Here is a 17,956-nt window from a genome sequence, read left to right as displayed (position 1 = left end):
TTCAGTCCCACCACGAGCTTCAGTCCCACCACGAGCTTCAGTCCCACCACGGGCTTCACTCCCATCCCCAACCCCACCTTCACCCCCAGGTCCGTCTTCACCCCCAGTGACTGGTCGAAGTTCAGGGCTGCATCAGTCTCTGGAGAGATGGCTCCACCCTACCAGGAGGCTGGCCCTATCCTCACCGCGGCTCCAGCCTCCACCCCTATCCCCACCCCTGTTCAGAAGTGGGAGGACAGCACCCACGCTCATCGCCCAGAAGGTGAGTTCCGAGCCGGGGCAGGTGGGCGGGGCTCCAGAGGGCGCGTGCGCGGAGGGGGGGGGGCAGGAGGGGCCGGGCTGCCGCGGCCGGAGGCTCACTGCCTGCTTCGCCGCAGCGGACCCGGCGGACCCGGCGACGCTGTATGCCGTGGTGGACGGCGTGCCCCCGTCGCGCTGGAAGGAGTTCGTGCGGCGGCTGGGGCTGAGCGAGCACGAGATCGAGCGGCTGGAGCTGCAGAACGGGCGCTGCCTGCGGGAGGCACACTACAGCATGCTAGCGGCCTGGCGGCGGCGCACGCCGCGGCGCGAAGCCACGCTGGAGCCGCTGGGCCGCGTGCTCCGCGAAATGGACCTGCTCGGCTGCCTGGAGGACATCGAGGAGGCGCTGTGTGCCCCCGCCTCCCTCTCGCCGGCGCCCCGCCTCCAGCGATGAGGCCCCGCCCCGCCCCGGGAGGGGCCTGCTCGGAGGACCGCTGCTTCCTGGCTGGGCAGCTCGGAAGGGCCGTGCGAGATGCCCTTCGGACCCCTTTTTCTGGACAAGGGCTTCGGAGGGGCCGGCATGGCTGTCAGCCGCCTACTTGGTGCTACTCTCTCAGTGTACATAGATTTTCTCAGCTGCCGGAGCACTGCCGGGGGCTCAGCCTTGTGTGTGTGACAGGTGTGTGTGTGTGTGTGTGTGTGTGTGCGCGCGCGCGCGATCCTGAGAGAGGCTGAGTGTGCCCGGAGCCCAAGCCAGTGGCTGCCGATAGGGGGCGCCCTGCCTCATCGCCCATTTTGGGTTTGGAGAACCAAGCAAGACAGCCTAGAGGCCTCTGGCTGGCTCTGGGCCTTTTTCACAGTAGATAAGCGATCTTTGTATCAATTATGTTACACTAATAGAAACTGGGCACCCCTCTGCCCCCTGCCTGGACAAGCACAGAGTGAGCTGACCTGTCCGAAGGCAGGGGCAAGCACAGAACAATGGGGCCGCCAGCTGGAGCTGTGGACTTTTGTAAATACACTAAAACTCTGGAATTAAAGCTCTGCTCCTGGAGGGGGTGGTCCTTCTGAGTGGTGGGTGTGGGAGGCTGGGGCAGAGACCTGCTCCTGATGGGGTGGGAGGAGAAAGGCCCTGAGCCCGGGCCAGACACCCCACCACTGTGGTGCCAGCTGACAGAGGAGCAGCCTGTGCTCACTGTGACCCCCTCCCCATCAGGTTCTCTTTCTTCCCACCCTCATCCAGCGATGACCAGGCAGTCCTTTTTATGCATGACTTTATATGGGGCTCTGGCATGTCTACGGTACAAAAATGTACAGCACTTGATCCCAAAGCCCTCAGAGCAGGAGAGGTGGAGTGCCTGAGCCAGGCTTCTTAGTGGGAAGTGTGGTCCTTGAGGTAGAGTCCAGGGGTGGGGTGGTGACCAGCACTCTTGGGGAGAGATTTCCTCTGGGAGAAATGCCAAAGGTCCTGAGTGTTCCTCACACGTCTCTGAAAAGAAAGGAGATGGGTGTTAGGTCAAGTCAGATGTGGGATGAAGAGTGAGGCTAAGTGCCCTTCCTTGCCTTGGCCTCCGCTCTGGTATTGCCCACCTTCTATACTGACTCCGCCCCACCCACATCCTACTCTGGCACCCCCTCCCACTCCATACCGCCTTCTTTGCCCCCTCCCAGGCCACCTTCCCTTCAGCTCTTACGATGTGGACAGGGGGGTGTCCAGCTGGATAGTGTAGGGCCCTCGCATCCTCTGCAGTTGGCCCCGGGTCAGCTTCCGAGGCCTGCTGTTCCCAGGCTCGGGGATGCCCTCGATCCTTTGGCTGGCCAGTTCTTCCCGGATCTCTCTGAGCATATCCTCAGCCTGGAGGGGGCGGGAGGAGGGGGTGCAGCCAGGTCCTCCCTCTTCCTCATCCCCTGAGGACTCCCAGGGGCTTTCTCCAGCAGAGTCTGTGTGGGTCGGGGATGGGGGGAGCTGTCCCCGAAGTCGGGCCCGATGCAAGGTTTCCACTACCACATTCCCTCCCACTGAGGTCCCATCTTCTTCCTCAGACCAGGTTGGTGGATATCCCCTGGGAAGGCTGCTTCCTCTTCGGATAACTTCCCTTGGCAGTTCAGGGGCGCTTCGGCGTTGGGGAGCTTGGGGGTTAGGAGGCTGAGGGCGCAGTGGAACATCTCGGAGGTCCAGGGTGGAGAAGGTGAGGCGAGGGTCACGCCGAAGGGCCTGTGGGCGTAGACGGCTCACACAGTGGGGCCCCTTGGGGGAGCCTGGGATCAGGGTGCTGTAGCCCGAGTCTGAGGTATCATCTGGTACCAAGGGAGAGTCTTCATCTGTGTCTTCTGTCACCACCAGGTGGGGGATGATGGTTGAGAACTCAGGCGTCCTACAAGTCATAGTAATAGTAAATGGTCAGAGTCCAGTGCTGAGGGGTCAAGTTCAAGTCCAGGAAGTCTCATCCCATCCAAAAATGGCCCCTCCTCCAAACGTACTTTGGTATCAACTTTACACCCTATGATTATTTTCTCATCCTGCTGGCTAGACTGAAAGCTCCTCTAAGGCATTTTAGCCACAGCACTTGAGCCAGGACTTTGTATCAAGCAGGTGCTCAGATATTTGCTGAAGGATTCCTGAGCCCCCCTAAGGTTATCCCCCAGGGCTGGATCTCTTTTTCCTTAACCATTCTGCTGAACAGCTGTGTTGCTGTGAATGAACCTCTCGCCCTCTCTGGGGATTTGGACTCACCGGATCCCTGCAGCTAGAACATTCTGCAAATCCATATTGGCTCTCCCTCTCCATCCCTGGCCTGGGGAGCCCGCTCCTCTCGGGAGCTCACGTCGCTTGTGTCTGTTTCCTTCACCCTGGCAAGCGTAGACTGACTAACCCCCTAGGCTTGCCCATGTGGCCCTTTGCATGGCTGGTGCCAACCCTGTTCTACTCCAACTCAGAGCCTGGGTTCCTCAATCTATTCCCAATGCTCCCAAAAGCTATGTTGACATTTCTCTGTCTTGTGGGTTCCTCTCTGCTCTCTCCCTGCCTGCACCCCCCTACACTGAGAGACTTGTTGGCCCCGTGGGTCTTACCTCCCTTCTGCACTGCTCTGAGAGCCCTCTGGCGAAGGCGTGGAGGGCCGGGTGCCTGGGGACTCCTGGTCCTGGTCCCGATAGAGAGCCAGGAGCTCCCTCTTCTGTTGGACGTATTCCTCTGCCTTCAGCTTTTGCAGGGTGACCTGGGATGGGCACACTTTCATTAAGAGCTCTCCGTTACTGTGACTTGCTGTGTGCCAGACTTGGGCTAAGTGCTCTGTAGACATTAATTCATTTAATCTTCACAGATGATGAATATATTATGAAGCCTATGAGGCAGATATCATTTGTTACTCCCACTTTACTATGGAAAAACTCAGGATAAGTAACTGCCAAGGTCATGAAGCAAAAGACAGTGGGATGGAGCCAGAATTTGAACTCTCGAGCTGGCCCTGGGGGTGGGTGGGGTGCACAGAGGGCCCCTTTTTTTGCTTGCACAGTTCTTCCTGCTTCTCATGCCCCCTTTGCAAGCCCTCTATCCAGTCTGTCCCCTCCTTTAGGAAGCCCTCCCTGATAGATGATGATGGCGATGCAAGTGTTCTGAATGGTGCTGGGCCTTAAGTTAGTCCTGCCACCAGGGTGGACAGAGTCAGGCTTTCTGCTCTGTTGTCCTTCAGAGATGAAAGCAAGACCATTGCAAGAGGAATGGAGAGAGGATACACTATATTTTCTGTCTTCTTCTCTCAACATTTTCACACAGGTGCCCTCAGAATCAAGTAGTGGCATCTGGGAAGTGGCTTACAGGGCACCTCCACATGCATGTGGTCATTTGATACACACCAGCACCCTGCAGGGTGGACAGCATGGATATTAGCCCATTTTACAGATGAGGAAACAAGACCTAGAGAGACAAAGGCTTTAGCTCAAGGTCCCACGGGACCGGGCCTTCTCTTGAGTTCTCGTTCAGCAACTGCACTGTTTTGAAGGGCAGCCTTAAAGGGTAAAGAGTTGCTAAAGGACAACATTTACTTGGGGAGGAGGAGGCAAGGCAGCAGAACCTGCAGAGAGGTTGAAGGCAGAGGCTGGGCAAAAGGGAGGTGCTGGTGGCAGCTGTGGGCAGCTCTGATAGCAGTGGTCACTGGTATGGCCATATCATAGTTAAAATATTGGAGTCCTTCCATAACTGGTAAGCAAAGGGCTGCTACTGAGCCTCCTGCTTCCCTTCCCTAGGACTACCCCATCCCTCAAGATCCAGTGGCTAGAGGGATAACATGGCACAGCAGGGGACCTCTAGGACACCTCCCACACCCCCAAGATGCTCCACTCTGTTTGGATAAGGACCGTGCTGTACTGATTGTTAAATATTTTGTTAATCTCCCCAGCTTGAGGTATGTGAACCAGCAACTCCTGGACCTTGGACTTTCCCAAGCCTTTCCCAAAGCACAGCGGGTAGCTGGGTCAGGACAAGAGACATGTTGGAGAAACGGATGGACAGGGACAGGAAAATGGCATCAGGTTTATATTGCAAGTTTCCTTTCTCTGGGTCTCTAGTCCCTCAGTCTCGTGGGTGACAAAGCAGTGCAAAGATTCTTAGCAGTCTCAAAAGACTAGTCAGTCGGCCAGAGCAAAGGATGATGGTGCCTAGGGGTAGGAAACCCGCAAACCAGGGCCAGGTCTTATGACCTCCTCCCTCCTCTCCAATGTGGGATGGAAGAAGAAATAAGGACAGTGGGTGGAGTCGTTCTTGGGGCCAGGGTGGAGCTGGAGCAGCCTGCTTGTCCAGCTGAGATGCCATGCCCTTGGCCCCATATGACCCAAGTTCAATTGAGTGTTTGGGAAGCCCAGGATGGGGATGGTGTGTGGAAGGAAAGAACGGGAAGGAGGGGGTGGGGTAATACAAGTATTTGCACTAAACGTGCCCCTGGCCCAACTATAGGAGAAAGCAGGGAGGGAGGGGACCTAAGGCACCAGGGAATGGGGCTGTTTGAGGTCCTCCCAGACACCCCAAAGCCTCTCTAGCAACCCTGGGAGGATCTTCTCAGCTTGGGTAAGAGGAGAGACAAGTTGGGAAGGGAAGAGGAAATTGGTGCCTGAGCCAAAATGTGACCCCTCCACAAAGCCAAGAAGAGGAAGGGAGGGCTCCCCCAGCAGGATTCTTCTTCCTTTGCTCTGGTGGAGAACACAGCCTTGACAGGAAACTCCTCTTCTCGCTGCTGCCTCTGGGTTTGCTCCTAGATTCATTTGTTCCTCCCAAAGTTCCCCAAATGGACTAACACGGATCTCTCAAGGTGCCCACGGACTCTGAACAGCAGCTGTGAGTCCTTTCCCCAGTCAGCACATAGCCCTGCCCAGGCGCCACTGACCACCACTGTCTTCTAATGATGACAATAACAAACATTTATGGAGTGCCCATTAAGTGCTGGGCCTCATGCCAAGGAGCAACAATAATTGTCTCACCTCTCCTGCATGGTAGTGCCCACTATCACTATCACAGATGGGGACTGGGGTTGCAAAGGTGACATAACTCCTGTAAGAACACAGAGAACAGGTGAGAGCTGGGCTCCGGCTATTCGCTCAGCTCTGCTTCAGTCTCCCCTCTGGTCATTTTTTGACCTTTGTCTCTGACAGCTTGTTTTGTTCCCATCACTGGTTCCCTTTTCCTCTTCCCAGTCCCTAAGGATGGACATTTCCCAGGATTTAGTCTGTCTTCCCTGGAGAAGCTCATTTTTTTCTAAAAGTCTAAGCTGCCCAGGCTAGACCTGCGGGGAATAAATCTACACCTACACTTCTGTGAAGGGGAGAAAGCAGTAGTCCCATCCCCAGCGGTTGCTCTACCAAGGGGAGCAACAGATATTCTACTGTCCTCATCAGTTTACAAAGACTGGTGGCAATAGAGAGCAGTTTTCTTTAAGAATTTGGTGTAAGACAATAGCAGGACAAACAAATTTCAGTTTCTTTGATCTTTGTTTTGCTAAGTGAGGCCAGGAGCTTGTGCACTGCTTGGTTATGTATCAGAAGTGACCTCCTTTCCCCTGTTAGCCAGGAGTGAGACTTCTGAAGGTAAACTAGTTGGAATGAAATCCTAACAGTTTGTAGTGGTCCCTGGTGGTTCTAAAGGGTGGTAGGGGGGTGTCATCTTGGGACTGCGAACCAAAGGAAGAAGAAAAAGTTCTGACAGTGGGGTGGTGAAGGAAAGGAGCTCCAATAAGGGCCCCCCACCTGCTGCCCTGCCTGGGGAGCCCTGTGGCTTGTTTAGGTGTTCAAGGAAGTGGCAGTCCTGCAGGGCTGAAAGACACAAGATCTTGAGGTTTTGTCTTTCATTCTTCTCTCTTTTTTTTAATGGCAAAATCCTCATATTTGTTTTTTACTCTCCTAACATAGTTTTCAACACACTATTTAAACAGAGACTAAAGCTCTGAATTTCCTTTTCTTAAATAAGCTCTCCACATTATGATACTGTATTATAGATAAGCTTACAGGAAGAATGCTTAAAATTGTTTAAAGAACAAGACTATTTTCATAAGTTCCAGAAGCCCTAATGACCTAATGTGTTGATGACAAATCATTATTATCTATTCATAAAGCAAGGCCTACGAGAACCACTAATTTGATCTAAGCTGTAAAAATAATGAAGTTGCATTCTTTAGAAATAGTCTTTCCTTGCTCAAAATGCCTTTTTTTTTTGGTGGTAATTGAGGTATAATTGACATATAACATTATATTAGTTTCAGGTGTACAGAGTAATGATCCAATATTTGTATATATTACAAAATAATCACCTCAGTAAGTCTAGTTAACATCTGTCACCATACACTTTTCGAAAATCTGTTTTGTTTTTTGTTTTTCTCTTGTGGTAAGAACTTTTAAGATCTATTCTCTTAGCAACTTTCATAGTTCATCCTTTGTCTTCACCTGAACCCCAGGGGTGTGTTTCTATCCTTCCCAAAGCCCCTAAGATATCTCCACTTGGCTATCACCCACTACATCATTTTCAAAGTGCTTCTGCTTAAAACTAAAGTACCCTAGACCCACCCCTCCCATGAAACAACAACTAATCCAACAGGTTTCTCTCCTTGTAAGATTTCATTTCATTCAGGGGTTCCATTGCCAAAGCGATCTTTCAAATGGGAACTTTGGGAAGGAAATCATGCTTCGTCCTTCCTAACCTGTGACCGGCATCGGGAGCGTTTACCTAGAGCTGGCAGGGTGCTGCCTGCTTAATCAGAATGACTTCTTTGACTCTTCCCCAAGAGGCAAGGACTGTTATTATTTATGTCCACTGCAGGTGAAGAAATGGCAGCTTGGGGGGGCCACATAACTCACCCAAGGTCACCCAGCTAGGAAGAGGTAGAGCTGGTGTCTGAACCAGTTCTTGCATTCAGTATGGGCTTTTAACCACAGTCTCCCAAAGGCTCACCTGTCTCTTTTTTCTTCTTTAGTTCCTTTCTCTACCTCCACCCCGCACACAATTTTTTCCCCTTTTTTGCAACATGTCCCTAAGAATATGGCACTAAACAACTGTATTTCACACTCAAACCAGTACAGTAAATCTCCTGCCACCAATGTCTCCCTCCTGCAGCCCACCTATCACCCTGCCAGCTGTCCATTCAAGACAAACACACTGATTTCACCATGGCATTCCCTTGCTCAAGAATCTATGGTGGTTCTCTCTTGTCAACCCATTCCATTCAACCTGGTCCTGTCCATGCTCTTCTCTAGCTCTTGTGGGTCCTGTAGAACCTGGCCTCTCACCATTTGCTCACACGAACCCTTTGCGGCAGACTTAGACAGACATGGTCATTGTCCCCAAAATAATCCAACCCAACTGCTCCCTTGATTTTTCTGCTCATGGTCTTCCCTAGCCTTAAAAGGCCAATTTAAATCTTTTACCCTTTGGCCATTCTGCTCCAATGGTGGGTTGAATAGTGGTCCCAGAAAGATATGTCTAGGTCCTCACCCCCAGAACATGTGAATGTGACCTTATTTGGAAAACGGGTCTTTGCTGATGTGCAAAGATCTTCAGTTAAGGATCTCAAGATGAGATCATCCTGGCTTTAGGGTGGGCTCTGAATCTAATGACTGGCGTCTGCATAAGAGACAGGAGTGGGGGATTTGGACACAGAGACATACAGAGAGGAAGGCCACATGAAGACAGAGGCAGAGATTGGAGTGAGATGGTCACAAGCTAAGGAACACATGAAGCCACCAGAAGCCGGAAGAGGCAAGGAAGGATTCTCCCCTAGAGTCTTGGAGAGGAAATGTGGGCTTACTGACACTTTGATTTCCAACTTCTTGCTTCCAGAACTGTGAGGGAATAAGTTTCTGTTGCTTTAAGCCATTAAGTTTGTGGTAACTAGTACAGCTCCATTTGGATCTTTGGAATTCCTCTAGCTGTTATTGCATAAATCTGCCCTGTTACATACTGTCACTTGCTCCTTGTCATCTATAGGATGAAGTTCAAGTTCCTTAGCATAGCATCCACCAGTAGGCACGATCTGCTAGTATCTACCTCCCAGCCTCTCTGCTACTATATCTGCCCTTGGACTTTGTATCCTGGTAATATGAACCACTAGGCCAGTGGTTCTCTCAACACACATGATGTTTCATGTTTCCCACATTTGCACATTCTGCTTCTCCATTTGGAATACCCTTCTTTCCCATCCCTGTTCCCCTAATGAACTCCTAGATATCCCCACAAATGGTGCTCAGACAATAGCCACCTGTGAAGGTGTCTCAGCGTCCTTCCGTCTGCACTGTCCCTTTCCCAACCAACCCACCAGACAGAATGAATTACTCCCTTCTCGGTCATAGTTCCATTTTGTGTACATGTTTCCATTACTTGTATACTAACATGTCTAGCTAGGCTGCAGAGCATGTTCCCTGCTTCATTCTTTTCTGAGACCCTAGCACCCAGCCAGTGCCTGCACCCAGCAAGTGCTCCGCTAATGTTGAATGGAAGACGAAGTTCAGAAGATCATTGTTTCAGAGTGTAAAAACCTTTAGTGGATGCTCTCTTGGGCTTTCCCGGTGACTGGCACAGTCGCTCGCCAAAGGCTTTCTTTCCTGCTCTTGTGGATGGTCAAGGCTGTGTCTCCCTCCGGAGGGCTGAACCAGACTCAACCTGCATCCATCCCAGCCTCTTTCTCTTCCTCCTTCCCTCTTGTGCTCCCATCTCTGACCTCTGAGGACCCCTCCATCCCTCCCCACTTCTGGCTTTCACATACCTGGGCCTGCTGGGTCTTCTCTAGCCACTGGGCACGGTCTGTAGCAGTGGGACAGTGCACAATGAGGGCACTGGAGACACACTGGAATTCAGTGAGATGGATCACCAGGAAGCTATCTGGGTGGAGGAGAAGGTCTGCTCAGGGGCTAGACCTTATTTGACGCCCATCCTGACTGCTCCTTCCCCTTGCCAAGAGAAAAGGAGAAGGAAAAGGGCCCCGCAGGAGAGACATACTAGGGTCTCGTAGTGGTCGGCACACAAGCTTCTCCAGCATGAGTGGGGGGCGGATGACCTTGGCTTTGTCTGCCTTGCGTTGGCGCTTGGTCACCAGGAGCACGTCAGAGAAGAGGAAGAGGTACACGTCCAGCTGGGAGGCACGTGCAGGAGAAAGAGACAAGGGTCAGCTGGAGCAGGCGAAGGGCGGGACATGGATCAGGTTCCTGCGTGGTGTGTGTGCATGGATACACATGTACACAGGGCACAAGTGCACAACTGTGGAGTGCTAGAGCTGGAAGGGGTGTCACTGTTCCCGTCTCTCCTTTATAAGCAGGGAACGTGGCTGACTCAGGGGCATACAAACAACGAGAGCTTAGTCACGCCATGTCCTCCTCCCAACACACACAAACACAGACAGACACACACACAAACACACCTCTTTGCCCATTTCCAGCTTTTCTGACTCTAATTCTATCTCCCGGCATCCCTGCCTTCTCTTCAATCTACCTCCCATCTTCTCCAAGCTTCCCCATAGCCCCTCACCTTCCCTTCTCGCCCCTCCTTCACTCGCACGGGTCCCTCCAGCAGCAGCTGCCTGGTGTGCTCAGAAGCAACCCCCAGCACGGGGGACGTCAGGTCCAGGGTGCAGAACGGACGCAGGTTCTGAGGGACACGGGGTGGGGAGGATCACGGGGCTGGGCAGGGCTGCCTCCCGTCCCAGCCACGGTGGGTCTTTGTTCTGTCACAGGCACCTTCCCTTCTCATCCTTGCCCTCTTGGAGGGAGAGGAGGCATCCAGTAATTCCTTCTCACTCTTTGGAACTCCACCCCTTAGGCCCTCCTCATGGGGAAGGAGTGATGGGCACGGCTCCTCTGTGGCCCCTCTGTCCCTTACCCTCCAGGCCTCTGCTTCATTGTTTCCCTGGGGACCTTGCTTGTTCTGAGCGTCCTTCCCTCTGCCCTCCCTCACCTTCTCCACCTCCTCACTGGACGGTTCCAGCACTTCGTAGGGCCCGATGCGTTGGGCTGCGGCCACCAGGCTCTCCCGCTCTTCGCCCTGGCGGACCTGTTGATTGATGTGTCGCAGGAATGACTCCACAGCGGCAATCTAGGTGATGGGCGGGGTGTGGAAGGAAGAACAGCTCAGCTCCTTACCCTGTATGTCTCCCCCAATTAATGACAATGCAGGCAGCCAGCCAGTGCCACACTGCCACATACATATGAGAAAAGAGAACCTTAAGAGTTCCTGGAAATCAGTTCCCACACGCCAGTCCCCAGCTCCCAAAGGCATGGCCCTGCCAGGCCCCCCTACCATGGCGTTCAGGGCGTCTCGGGCGTGCGCCTCAGGACTCCTCTTGAGCACAGCCTGGAGCAGCAGTGGGTACTTGGTGATGCGCTGGTGGGGCTTGATGAGCAGGTCACCCAGCGTCTGCCTCCCCGCGAGCTTGTGCTTCTCACACCACTGCCAGCAGAGGAGGGCGGGGTGTCGGGAGTCTGCAAGCCCCCTGCTGCCCCATTCCGGTGACGGCCTCGGCCCCGGACCCAGCTGGAGATCAGGGTGACCTGGCTGTCTAGGGTCCGCCCCAGCCCCCTTCCCGGCACCCCCTCTCCCACCTGCACAAAGGCGTGGAAGAGAGGATTATTGTCCTGCTGCTCCCGGGCGTAAGCCATGATCCGCTTCACCTGTAGGCAGTATTGGACATAGGGCCGGAACCGCTGGCTGAGCTGAGGGACAGATATGGGCAGGTGGGGGAAGAAGGTCACGAAATCCGCCCTCCAGCTGCACAGCACAGGGAGCAGGGGAGAGAGAGCCTCTCACTGACCCTTAGTCTAGCTCCTGCCAATCCCTAGCCCCCACGATGCTCTCCCCCACCCGTGACTGCCAGTCCCTCTCTCTGGATTGCAGGGAGAAACTGAGGTCCCAGGGGGCAGACCCACTGCCACTCTCTGAGCCCCCATTCCCGGCCCGTGCTGTGCCCTGCCTCTCGCAACGTACTCTCCCATCATCAATAATTCAGTTGGGATGTTTTCAGGACCCTGCAGGTCCTGTTTCACACAGGTGGTGGCTAGTGACCCGAGGCTTGCCCAGAAGCCCTGCTCCTGGGTATGGGGACTGCCTATGGCTCCCAGGAGACAAGCCCCCTACCACTGTACCCCATTCCAGCTCTGCAAGGCCCTTCCTGGTCGGGTAAAATTGTGGAAGAAAGTCTGACCCCAGGCCTCTTGCTTTCTTTTCTCACATATCTTCATGCTCTGGGTATCCTGGAGCCTTTTACGCCCCCTCCCCCAGTCACCTAGGGGATGCCTTGCTTAGGCCCCATTCTCCTCCCAGCTGTTTGGCAATGAATCTCTGGCTAAGAAGTAAGATTTTGTAGTTAAGAAATTAGGTATAACCCTTCCCTGAGATAGCTGCATTTCATTTCAAAAGAGTCACCAAAAGACCAAAGAATCTTTGGGACAGAGGTCATACCTGTGGAATGAAGGGCAGGAGGTGAGGTGATATTCTGGGGTGGAGGCTGTGCCCTCAGACCCCCTCAAGTCATAGAAGAGTTCAAATGCCAGAGGCATACCCTGCAGACAGGACCTCTCTGGGCCCTCTCAGGCCCACCCCAGCCAGATGTGGCTCTTTGCCATGGCTCACCGTCAAGAAGCCATTTTGCAGGCTGACAGGGTCCAGAGGCTGGCCTGAGGTTCGAGTCTCCACCAGAGTGGGCCCCAGCACCTCCTCCCAAAAGCTCTTGTGGGCTCGAATCAGGCTGGGGACATTTCCAAACAGGGTCTCAGCTGATACCTGGAGGGGGGAGCAGAATTCAGCCACTGGCCTTGGCAGGTCACAAGCCTGGCTGTGGACAGGCAAGGACCCATAAGCTTGGCTGGCGGAGGGTGGGGCCAGGAAGAAACTTGCAGGGGAGCTGAGAGATCTAAGGGGCTGGGGCTTTCCCTTCTACTCCTCTGGCGCTTGGGCTGAGCTCTGCTGAGTCCTGGAAAAGAGCAGAGGCCAGCTTGGTTGGGGTCTAGAGCAGGAAGGGGAGTCTGAAGGCAGGGGGCGTCCTGGAAAATGGGGCCATGGGAATTCGGACAGAGTAGCCTGGGGGGCTCTCTGGGAGGCCACCCCCACTCTGTGGCTTCAGAGCTTGGGATATGCTGGGTCCTCCTGAGTGCCCACTCACCTCGGTCAGCAGTCCCACTCGCTGCAAGTTCAGCAGGCCGGCGGCCAGGAGCTGGAGGCAGGGAAGGCCAAGGGGGTTAGCGCCTGACCTCCTCTGGGGACCCCAACCTAGCCCTTCAACGTATCCCCACCCCAGCTTCACCACTGCTAACCTGCTTCCCAAGATCCCTGGCAGGTCTCCAACGGGGGGATCTCTTGGTTACCTGTCCTCCCTTCCCCCCACCCCCCATGGCTCTCCCTTCCTGGCCCCGGGAAGTCGGGGGCCATGCAAGGGAGCTGGGTGGATGGCTGCGGCGGGGCCGGGCCGGAGCGGGAGGAAGCTCACGTTGGTCATGATCTTGAGCTTCCGCACGTAGGTCAGCTCTGTGGTCAGCAGCTCCCAAAGCGCTTCCTGTTGGTGGCAAAGCTCTCGGCTCATCTCCTGGGGAGGGGACAGTGCTGGATCAGTTGGGGGATGATGGCAAGAACGGCAGCTGCCCCTGTTAAATGCTACTAGATTTACTTTGTAGACGATGAGCTTTTAATCCTCAAACGTGTAGGTAGTGTTATCCCCATTTTATAGGTGAAGCGCCTGAGGCCCAGCGAGGTTTCCTGTCTCCATCAGGGTGTCACTAGTAAGTGGCAGCACCAGGAGGTGAACCTAGAGCAAGATGTCTCCAAACGCGTTCCCCATGTGACCCCACTTCCCAAGGGCTTTCCCTCTTCCAGGGCACAGGTGAAGTGTGTATGTGTGTCTGTGACACCGCAGGGACAGACGCTGTGTTCCAGGCCCACCTTGTGCCCAGGCACCAGCTCCTTCCAGGACTTCTCAATGACCAGGCCACTGTCGCTGCCCTCTCCTATCTCCCAGTGCCGCCGGTCCTCAGGGGGCAGGCGGGGCATCCCAAACATGCTGAATGTATGCAGCCTCACCTCCAGCTCACGGGCCTTGGTGACTTCCTGGGGGAGCCGAAAAGGGGATCAGTCCTGGCCTTGTCCTGGGCACGCAAACCCCTGGCCTGGGGATGGCTGCAGCACGCACCTGTGTGCGTATGTATGTGTGTGCACTTGCGCGTGTATGTGTGCGTGTGCCTGGGAATGGGAGGTGGCAAGTAGCACTGTCTGTGAGTGGGGACGTGGAAGCCTGGGGGGATAGGGGAAAGGGCGTTGCTGGGACAAGGGTACAGAGGTACCTTGGTCTGCAGAAAGGTGCCTGACGGAGGAGTCTGACCTAGGCTCCCTGACCAGAAAGATACTTTCCAGGGCTATTCTGAAACCTCTGAAGTCCCTTCAGAGGGACCTGCACGTGGAGACCAGGGAACCAGCGGTGTCAGGCAACATTTTGACATTTGCCTATAAAGCGGACGCTTTTATGAGGCAGCGTGGCTTGTGGATGCATCCCTGAGAGGGTCTCTCCACAGAACCAAATCCAGCTTCTTGGAGGGGCTGGCCACGCTCTCCGCTCTGATTGTCTGTGGGGGACACTACAGCTCAGGCTGTGAGCATGGGGATGGGAAGAGGGACCCCTTACCTTGAGTTTGGGGGAGTGTGGTGGGCCAGGCCCAAAATGGCCTCCATGTCTCTTCTCGGGCTCTAGTTCTCGAAACTTCAGGGGAGACACGCCTCGGACCTGGCCAGAACCCTTGACAAAGGGGACGTGGCCTTGGAGGCGTTGGCGACCGGGATCCTGGAGGAGGAGGAAGAGCAGGGTAAGTTCTTAGGGGGCCTCCCTTCTCCCAGAGGTCCCAGAGAGGTCGTGAGGGCCAGGCTTGACTCCAGATGGTGTCCCCTACCCCTGTAAGTGGGGCTGGCTCACCTCTCCCCTCAAACCAGTTTGGGGTGAGTCACTTGTGCTGTGAGTCACAGCAGCTGCTGCCAGAGAGGCCAAGCTGGGCTGGGCAGGGGCATGCCACCTTGGCTCCCCTAGTGGGCCCAGGGGCAGAAGTGGAGGCCTCCTCGAGAGCAGGAGCACAGGCACCTACAGGCCTGGGCTCTGATGTGGGTGTCCCCCAGGGTCTGCCCACTCACGTGTCACTCTCTGTCCCGCGGGCTGCCATGCACACGGCACAGTGTGCGCGGCATTCTGGGCCCCTCCCAGCTTCCCCTGCGTGGGAACAGCTTCCCTCGCATGTGGGGATGAGGGCACACACGTGTGCGGCCTCCTCCCCAGGGGCGTGCAGCCCGTGTCCCTTCCAGTTGGGAGTGGCTGTGCTTCCTCATGAGAGATTGAGACCACGGCCACAAGTCTCCTCCTGGGCAGGCCTGGTCACATTCCTTGATCTGCCTGTGGCCTGACTAACACCACATACTTCCTAGTCTCCCTTCCTGCCTTCAGCCTGGGAGAGTCCCCAGCTGTCCTCCCTGTCTCCCAGGGCCAAATCCTCTTCCAGGAAGGCAGGGGATACCCCCGGTGCGAAGCAGAACTGTCCTCAAGGTGAAGGGGAAGCTTGGAGGCTGAGGGAAAGGCTGCGTGGCCTCCACACCCCTTTCCTTGGTCGGCATTTGAGGCAGGCCAGGAGGGTGGAGCTGCGGGGAAGCCAAGGCAGGCCCCCACAGCCCTCCCCACTTGCAGAGTAGGGACACCCTGAACCTTTGCTCTTCCTTCAGTGCTGACTCAGAGGGAGCAGGTCTCAGGGAGCCCAGGCTCCTCCCAAGTAGAGGCGGGAGTCTGGGAGGTGCCCACCCCAGCAGGTGGTACACTCTCGCTCCCCTCCCTCCCGCCCGCCCCAGGTCCAGGCCTCATACCTGTCTAACAGCACCTCCTCTGGGGGTCTGGCTTCACCTATCTGCCTGGGATGAGTATGGAGTCCTGGGAGCCTGGCCCAACACTGCCCTGCTCTCCCTCACAACCCAGGACAGAAGGCAGGGGTGAGGCAAAGGAATAGAGCACCCCATTAAGCTGTAAGAGAGACCTGAAAGCCTCGCTATCCTCCCTCCTGCCCCACCCAGGTCACTTTTGGGGCAGCCTGGACTCACCAGCTCAGGGCCTCTTCGGGAATGGAGATTGCCCGCAGAACCCTGGTTGGAGGCCTGATGCCTGCCCCCGTAAGTCTCAATGCGGGACGCCACAAGTCCTTGGAGGGGACCCTTATCTGGAGGAGCAAATGTCTGCATCTCTTCTTTCCTGGGTTACCTCTGAAGGGTCATAACTTCAATTTCCAGGAGAAAAGGGTCCCCCAAGGCTGGAAAGAAAAAATAAAGGAATGGAAGGGCCAGTTTGATCAGTGGGTGGCACCAGGTTGGGGACCAAGAGGGGGTGGGGAGAGGGGAAGGCGATGGAGTGGGGGAGGAAGGGCCAAGGGCTTGTCACTTACTGCAGGAGCACAGCTGCCTATCTGTGACTTGGTGGGGGTAGGTTATGACCCCGCGTGCTGGGGAGAAAGCCCCTTGGAGCTATGCCTCCTCCCTTACATGTATGCACATTTGGCATACAAGCTCCCTCACCGGCCTCAAAGGATGCTCTAGTTCTCGGAGTAGCTGGGAGCAAGGGTCACAGGCAGGTCCCCAGGCTTCCTGGATGTCCCTCCTTCCCATGAACCGAGCCACACCCTCCCCGTAGCCTCGGGAAAAGCTGCTGGGAGGCCATGGGGTAGGCGGATGATGGAGACTGCACCACCTGCCCATTATTTTTGTATAGCCCAGAAGCTAAGAATGCTTTTTACATGTTTAAACAGTTGGAAAAAAAAGAACAGCACTCCATAGCACATGGAAAGTATATAAAATTCAAACCTCAGGGTCCATAAATACTCATGGAACACAGCCACATTTACACCTTTCCAATTGTCTACCGCTGCTTTCTTGTGAGTTGTGACAGATACTGTCCCTATAACCTTCAAGTCTAAAATATTTACTATCTGGCCCTTTACTGAAAGTTTGCCCACCCCTTACCTGGACCCTCCTGGCCACACACAGGGAGGTGAGGGAGGACAGCTCTCAGGCCGCTGGGCTTAGAGACAGCAGGCTATGTTTGGTCTTCCCCAGTCTCTGGGAACACCTCCACGGAGCTGGCAGCCAGGTGGGGGCTCCATCCCTTCCCCTTAAACCTGGATCGAGGACCCACCCTTTGAGTGGGCAGGACCTGGAGAGCAGAGGCCTTCTAAGCAGGTGCTTGTCCCCCTTCAGATGGGCCTGGGGCTCCTGCTCCCCGTCCCCTTACTTTTCTCTGATTTATGAGCGAAAGAGGAAAAAGTTCATTGTCTCCCCGGCCCCCTCCCAATAATCCTCCTTTCGAGGGCTGCCTCCATCTCCTTCTCCCTCTCCCTCCCCCGGTCCTTTTCGAGCTCTGACGCCGGCTTGCCTTCCCCTCTCGCCCCCGCGCCGCAGCGGCCCCAGCCCCCTGCCCACCCCGCCCTCGTCCGCCCGGCCCCGCAGCCGCTCACCTGTGTCCGCAGGTGTCCCGCGTCCGCAGTCCGCGCTGCCGACCCCCGCCCGCGGGGCTCCTGGTCGCCGACGGCTCCCCCTCGGCAATGCCGGCCCCGCTGCCCGGCCTGGGTCTGGGACCAAGCGGCCCGCGGGACCCGGGCAGCGCAGGGCCGGGCCGAGAGGGAAGGTGGAGGAAGAGGGGCGGGGACGCGGGCCAGCGCCGCCCTCTCGCCGCGGGCACCGGACCCGGCCGCGCTGTGCGGGCGCCGGTGGGGCCCTGGGAACGGAGGGTCCGGTGCCCGGGACGCAGCCGCCACCCTCCCCGGGCAAGGAGAGCTCACTGCGCAGGGCTCCCCTTCCCCTCCCTCCTTCGCACCTGAACTCACCAGTCACCTGGCCTGTGCGGAAGGCCGGGCACCGCGCGCCGCCCTGGCGCCCTCCGGTCCCGGCCAGACCCTTTCCAGGCACCAGAGTAATGAGCCACAAATGCGAGGCTGGGCGTCGCGGGAGGAGGCGGCGAGGGTAATGATCCGGTGATCTCTGGTGCCCACTTTGCCTTCAGGGGCAAGTGGGTGGCCGGCTCTCCCCTCCTCCCCCTGCTTAGGTGAGTGGGACTGCCAGCAGAAGGGGTACAGGGGCCACAGGACTCTGGGGCCCTCACACGAGTTCTCTGGCTGAGTCCAAAGTGTGACCCTTATCGCTCACATGCCTGCCCTGGCCATTGGGTGGAAGGCTGTCTCTGGACTTTGCCTT

At 55.9% G+C, this 17,956-nt stretch overlaps 2 protein-coding genes across 4 annotated transcripts in view; one reads left to right on the top strand and one right to left on the bottom strand.

Moving 5' to 3' along the window:
- TNFRSF1A (TNF receptor superfamily member 1A) overlaps positions 1-1,294 on the top strand; it is a 12,751-nt gene extending 11,457 nt beyond the window's left edge. The window contains exons 10-11 of one of the 2 annotated variants that reach the window (XM_040642065.1): positions 30-262; positions 378-1,294. In XM_040642065.1, the coding sequence (XP_040497999.1) occupies positions 30-262; positions 378-694 (550 nt within the window). In that variant the 3' untranslated portion in view covers positions 695-1,294. Of the gene's footprint in view, positions 263-377 lie in introns of both variants that reach the window. The other variant, XM_040642066.1, reaches the window with a different exon arrangement.
- Positions 1,295-1,930: 636 nt separating this feature from the next.
- PLEKHG6 (pleckstrin homology and RhoGEF domain containing G6) lies at positions 1,931-16,163 on the bottom strand. Of its 2 annotated transcripts, none has more exons than XM_040642063.1 (14): positions 15,818-16,163; positions 14,373-14,528; positions 13,637-13,801; positions 13,188-13,283; positions 12,864-12,914; positions 12,335-12,484; positions 11,308-11,418; positions 11,006-11,155; positions 10,664-10,801; positions 10,238-10,357; positions 9,713-9,845; positions 9,480-9,595; positions 3,313-3,458; positions 1,931-2,615 (listed from the first exon to the last, which is right to left on the bottom strand). In XM_040642063.1, the coding sequence occupies exons 1-14, from the start codon at positions 15,953-15,955 to the stop codon at positions 1,931-1,933; spliced, it is 2,355 nt and encodes a 784-aa protein (XP_040497997.1). In that variant the 5' UTR covers positions 15,956-16,163. The 2 variants fall into 2 exon arrangements, with proteins under 2 accessions (XP_040497997.1, XP_040497998.1); XM_040642064.1 differs by having other exon boundaries at positions 13,188-13,280.
- Positions 16,164-17,956: the final 1,793 nt, after the last annotated feature.

This window comes from Ursus maritimus, unplaced genomic scaffold (genome assembly GCF_017311325.1).
Source record: "Ursus maritimus isolate PB19 unplaced genomic scaffold, ASM1731132v1 scaffold_26, whole genome shotgun sequence".
In the NCBI taxonomy this organism is placed as follows: Eukaryota; Metazoa; Chordata; class Mammalia; order Carnivora; family Ursidae; genus Ursus; species Ursus maritimus.
This window is presented reverse-complemented; position numbering and strand designations above follow the sequence as displayed.

Coding starts and splice junctions, on each gene's coding strand:
- PLEKHG6 (XM_040642063.1), bottom strand. CDS start 15,955: ATGCAGACATTTGCTCCTCCAGATAAGGGTCCCCTCCAAGGACTTGTG. Junction 13,284..13,636: donor AGCTGGTGCCTGGGCACAAG/GTGGGCCTGGAA, acceptor TCCCCTCCCCAG/GAGATGAGCCGAGAGCTTTG. Junction 10,802..11,005: donor GAGACGCCCTGAACGCCATG/GTAGGGGGGCCT, acceptor CCCATCACCTAG/ATTGCCGCTGTGGAGTCATT.